The 5,998-nt window shown below is 46.9% G+C and overlaps 1 protein-coding gene across 1 annotated transcript; it reads right to left on the bottom strand.

Annotated features, from left to right (window-relative positions):
• Window positions 1–254: 254 nt before the first annotated feature.
• Window positions 255–2,298, bottom strand: LAESUDRAFT_763057 (uncharacterized protein; the record flags this gene model as incomplete). The annotated part of the gene is made up of 2 exons (XM_040913194.1): window positions 255–568; window positions 1,953–2,298. The coding sequence occupies 2 exons, from the start codon at window positions 2,296–2,298 to the stop codon at window positions 255–257; spliced, it is 660 nt and encodes a 219-aa protein (XP_040759856.1).
• Between the last annotated feature and the right edge of the window lie 3,700 nt (window positions 2,299–5,998).

Below are 5,998 nucleotides of genomic sequence, written 5' to 3'. Positions count from 1 at the left end.
TTGAGGATTCTTACTTCACGGTTTAGTGGTGTCATCTTAAACCCGTGTTTTTGAGCAAATCTCTGATCAATATAGCAGGAGGATGCTCCAGAATCCAATAAGGCCGTTGTCTGGACTTCCCATGATACGAATTTTATCGGCAATTGGATGGAATGTTTAGAAAAAACCGGTGGATGCAATATATAGATGATCGCTAGGTACATTAGTTCTCACAGTACTAATACAATTGTCCTGAAGTGTAGTGCCAGACTTGTCTACACTTCATACAGAAAATCCTCTGAGAATTCATCCAGCTCGATGATTCTCACATTGGTGTCCTTGACCGTAGATGCCGATGCCATTGATGCCGCGTCCGTGCTCTTCACCTTGCCCTTGCCTTTGCTGGATGGTGGAGTAGTCGAGTTGGTGCTCATCCCATGAAGTGCAGCAATTGCTTGTTTCAATGCTGCAATTTGAGGTGATGTGTCCGAGCTACCTTCTTCTTTGACTTGTCGCACGTTCATCACCTTGCCCTTTCCTTTTCCTTGTTTCAGAGCGGGTCGCATCTGAAACTGCTTGCCCTTGTATTCTGATTTAGGGGAGGGGCATCACTTTCCTCGTTCATAGGCATGCTTTCCGCAAAATAAACATAGTTTATTTGCCAGCCATCTGTCTTGTTTCGAGGAAAGCTCATGGGAGATTCGTGCGCTAGTATCCATGGCATTAGGGTCCTTGGGGGTGGTCACCTAAGTTGCTGTGGTCTGTCTAGTAGACTTGTTTCCCAAAATTTGCTGGAGATGTTTGATTTCTATCTCTAAGCAGAATTCGAGATAATCCATCCAAGTAGTTGGAATCTTGGAGGGGTCTAGAGTCTCTGTTACTGACATGACCATCTGAATATGGGTCGACCGTTGTTCCCTAATTTTGATGATCAAACCTTCGTCAGAATATCCTGATTCGGGGGTGTAGGCCCTGAAAGTTTCTGCGAAGGCGATCATTGTGTTGTGGCGAATTGCGCAGTGCACATCCAACAGTGATTGTGCCGTGTGCTTGGGGTCAAGCATCTTGTATGCCATTTCCAGCTTCCAGGTGTATTCTACAGAACTCAGGATAGTGGGTGAGTGAACACCGACCCTGCACAATGTACTTGAATCTGTTTGAGGGCGGCATATGCATTGTGTCAATATATATCTTTGCAAATATTGGGGCTGAAATCGAAACAGTCGGTGGAATGAGAATCTGGCAAATCTGTCACTTTTGACATATTACGCAAGTCTTGACGAACCAAGCGATGTTGGCCGCAATGTCCGGCCACCAAAAGCATTCGTGAATCAATGACCACATCGGAAAAATGCCTCGATGTCCAAGTTTATCATGTGCTCCAGCTAGGACCCGCAGTCAATTTTCTGGTAATATGACTAGCTTGTGCGATCCTTGTCCATCTTTCCTCCAGAGATGTCCATCGCGTTTAAAGAAGTGGACTGCATACTTGAGCATTCGATCATACTCTTTGTCCGAGTAATTCTCCAGTCACTGCAATGTTTCTAGCCAGTTGGTAATTAGAGCAATGAGATGGTCATTCCGTCTGGCTCGTGCGGATCTTGAAACGTCCTTGTAGTTGACCGCCTTCGGGTCCTGAGTATTTCGCACGGTTTCCGATCCATCGTTCTTTTGAGTTGGAAGCACAAAAACTGATTGCGTGGCTGGCTCCTCCTCCATTCTGAAAAATTGGCCATCCTCGGTCGATGGCAGATTTCTCGGAATCTGCACTCAGGGAAGTACTTGATGCATAAAGCTGTTCATGCGATCCACCCAGTCATCAAAGTTGGTGTCCTCGATCGGCTCTGGTGGCAGGTCACCTTGCTGTCTCAGTCGGCGTGATAATTCATCTGGACCATGCATGACTCCTGAGATGTGGACTAGTCAGAACTGGTACATGAGAATCACAATGACCCAATGATTAGCGCTTGCACTTGAGGCAATGTCTGGGTTCTGCAACATGCCCTTGATGTACTTGGCATCGACTTCGACTATCAGATTGCGAACACTGATCAGATAGACCTTGAGTGCTCGCAAAGCGCGATATAGACCGTAGAGCTCGAGCTTCAGTTGCGAAAACCTCTTCTCGTGATCATTGAGCATGATAGACCCAAACCGACTGAAGAACTGCTTTTTCGATCCATCAGTTGCGCCTTGGCACAACTGATATCCGACTGCGATCAGAGACATGTCCACTGCAAGAATAACTGGTGCTGATGAGTCGTAATTGATTGCTTGCAAAGCTGGCAATTCCAATAATGCCTGCTTCAGGTCTTCCATCGCTTTGAGCTGTGCCTCGCCAAATTCAAATGGAACTCCTTTCCGAGTAAGCTGCACAATCGAGTGCACTCACTTTGCAAAGTCCCTGATAAAGATCCTCGCAACTCCGATCATGCCTAGAAAAGCTCGAACTTCTGATAGGTCCTTGCATGGGCCCCAATTTCTGACTGTCCAGACTCGTGATTCATCTGGCAATTGTCCAATCGGAGTACACCTGTGTCCGATGACCGTGATCTCTTCGGCACATAATGTTAACTTCGTTCCCGAGAAGGTACCTCCTGCATACTTTATTCGCTGCACAATGCGATTCAGATTCTGGAAGTGTTCCCAGATGAATTGTCAAATGCCATCATTGCCTACGATCATCTCGAAGCTTCCATCCGAATTGAGATATCTAGTCACTGGACCTTTGACTGGGACATCATCGATGTATGGCACGGTGAATGCAGGAATTTCTGATTGCAAAATGTAAGTGACATCATCGTGGAAGATCGGCACCGAGTTTGTCCATCCCATCGGAAGGGTGACCAGTTGCAAAGCACCAAAAGGCATCTGGAACGTGGTGAGATCGTGCGATGTCTCTGCTATGAGTCTCTCATAGTATCCAACATATAGATCGAGCATGGCTCCACAGGTGCGACCACTGAACTGCTCTGCTAGATGCTCTGGAGTCAGCATAACTCCTGAGTGCTGGATTGTGATGGCATTAAGTGGTTCGAGACTGTGAACAAGTCGCAGAGACTTTCCGTCCTTCTTTACGACACAGAACCATCGTGATCGGTATGAGAAGTTTGAGGGCTCGTAGACTCCGGCATCCAACTTCTTCTTGATAATCGCGCAGACTTCCTTGTAAATGCCTGGTGGAATTGGAATGTTCCGCTGAACCCATGGCTGATGTGGAATGACTGGAAAATTGATCGATGAGAAATACTGTGACTTGAATCGCCCTCACTCGAAATCGCTCCAAGCAAATGCCTGATTGTGCAGACACATGAATGCGTGCATGAGAGCTCACTCCTCTGGCCATAAGAATCCCAGCTGGTGCACCACATCCAAAGCCTCCATGCGTTCCTTCGCATAGCAACCAGTTAGAAAGAATGGAGCCGGCCACTCCAGAAGCTTAGGTAGGTGTTGCAAAGGATCTCCCACGATTCTTCAAACAATTCGAAATTGCTTGGGTACAGATGCGATTACTGGTCGAGTTTTCAGCACGACTGGCTTGTACCTTTTCTTGGTCACAGCATAGCCTGCTCTCGAGCTTGACTCTTGATCGCAATTGTGACCTACAATTGTCTGTAGCAGTCACGAAGTCGAGGTTTGAGGGGTCAGTCAAAAATCTGAGTTGACGGCGTACAATGATGATACTGTGTGGAGGGCCTGTCCTGAGGCTCACAAATAGCTTGACTGAACGAAAACGGGATCAGAAGATACGACTGGGGAATAGGCTGATATAATAGGCGTATTTGTGCTGCTTACATCAATGATTAATGCCATCCTGCTGCTTTCGGTACTCATATCTTCTGCTAGTGAAAACCCAGATCCTTTGATCACAAATGCTGTGCCCTGACTCGTGGTGATCCTCTTGGTATCGTAGGTATCGTTGTGACTCTTCCTGTGTTGGGACATACAATTGTAACTGTCTGATTCTCATCGAAGAAGTTGTGCACCACACTCTTGGTAAGCACGTCAAATGGTCATCCTAAAAGAATATGGTATGTGGCTGCATGAATGACATGGATTTGCAAGTAGAGGACGATATCTCTGACTTGGAATGGTACGTTGCGAATGAGTCCGAGTGACTGGTCGACTTCTCCATTCGCAGACTGCATGTTGAGCTTTATTGTCAGATCGTAAATAAGCCCCAGTGAGAGGCAGACCTCTTCTGACATTGCAACAATCTGGCATCCTGGATCCAGAATTGCCTGTACTCACTCCTTGTTGTCGACAAGGGCGACTATCGATCGCAATGCATGGGAGTCTTTTGCGATGGTCAACTGTTCTGGCTCTTCTCCATTGTGAACGTGCTTCAAGTAGGTGTTGTATGGATTGAGAATGACTGATCCTGTGACTGCTAAAGGCTCTGCTTGACAGGTGAACTCTTTCTCCTGTCTGTCACGGTAACACCGGACAAGAGATCAAAAAGACTAAAAAGGGACAGTCACGTGAAACGTGCCGCCCTGATCCCCCTGAACCCTATGTGGCGCAAGAGCCTGTTGACTTACTGGTCGATGTGGCAGATGCAGGAAAGGGTGAGAGATATATGAAGGAGCTGGTGAGCTCAGTGAGTGCTATGAGTAGTAGACGAGGAGAAACAATCTGAGGTTTCATCCCCTACATGGCTGGTCTTATATACAGGTACAGTGGGCTATCTTACCTAAGCTACCTATCTACGGGTATAAGCAAATGGCCGTACATGAAACAATAGGATGTCCGGAAGTAGAACAATAAGTGGGAAGATCGATGGTTGCCGCAGTAATGCATGTGCACATCGTGCCTATCTTGGTTTCCCTTTTGTTTTCCGGTGTGAACATCGTACCTATCTAGGCTTCTGGCTAAACTAATTGGAAGCGGAAGGCCGATGCATAACAATAGTCCTTGTTCCCTTTGTTCCCAAATGGGTGCCTCTATTGTATCCTGGAATAGACAGGTCTGACCGTATCATCCACGGGTCTGGACCATAACATGTGATGTGGACTACCACCTGATCTCTACGCGTCGAGTCTGTGGCTGAGTGGCGTGAGATATTGGTGAAGCACGTGATCTGTGGTGTGAGAAAAGTCACGTGCGGACTTTGTGGCGAAAATCTGTGACACTACCCCCCTCTTAAGGCTCATTGTCCCGAGGAGCCAAAACCTTTATTACCCCTTCTAGTTGCTCGCAACGGTTGGTAGCTTCGGGAGGGAAGCCCTTCTGCATAATACTCGAAGATTATTTGGGCTATTCTATCTCCTGGCTTGACCGAAAATACGAAATCTGTTGTGTTGATTAGTACGACCTTGAGTTCCCCAGTGTAATCCGGATCGACGACTCCTGCGCCCACGTCAATTCCTCATGCAGCCAGTCCGCTGCGTGGAGCTATTCATGTATAGGTATGTTTGGGAGGGTCAATCACGACTCCCGTTTCTACCACAGCTCGTGAATGCAGGGGGATTTCATGCGTTTCTGCTGCATAAATATCCCATCCTGCTGCTTCATTTGAGGATTTTTTCGGTGATTTGGTGAGATCTGTCATTTTATGATATAGGAAGAACTCGTCTGGATGGTCAGACATATTGATTCCGTGTGTGGAGATCGGTGCAACTTCATATGAGGATAATTCGAAGCGTTTTCCACCAAAAGTGACGACCCTGATTGGTGCTTTGGCTGCATCGGGATGTTGCTGGTGGAATTCATGAAGAAGTTCATCAGCGTTGGTAAGATTTGTTCGGGGTTCCCATGTATCATCGGAATGGTCATAGCCTTTCCATTTGATGAGGTATTGGACCCTTCCCCTTACAACCGTCGAGTCTAGTATTTCCTCAACTTCGAATTCTGGTTCTCCTTCGATTTCTATGGCTGGGGGTTTTGGGGGTTCGTGGTTTGTGATTGTGTCTTGATGGTACATGATCAACTTGCTAGCATGGAAGACTGGGTGGACCTTCATTTGCTTAGGCAGTTCCAGTTTAAATGTGACTGGGCCTAGCTTCTGAAGTACTTTGTA

This window comes from Laetiporus sulphureus (assembly GCF_001632365.1).
Source record: "Laetiporus sulphureus 93-53 unplaced genomic scaffold LAESUscaffold_51, whole genome shotgun sequence".
NCBI classification, from domain to species: domain Eukaryota; kingdom Fungi; phylum Basidiomycota; class Agaricomycetes; order Polyporales; family Laetiporaceae; genus Laetiporus; species Laetiporus sulphureus.
This window is presented reverse-complemented; position numbering and strand designations above follow the sequence as displayed.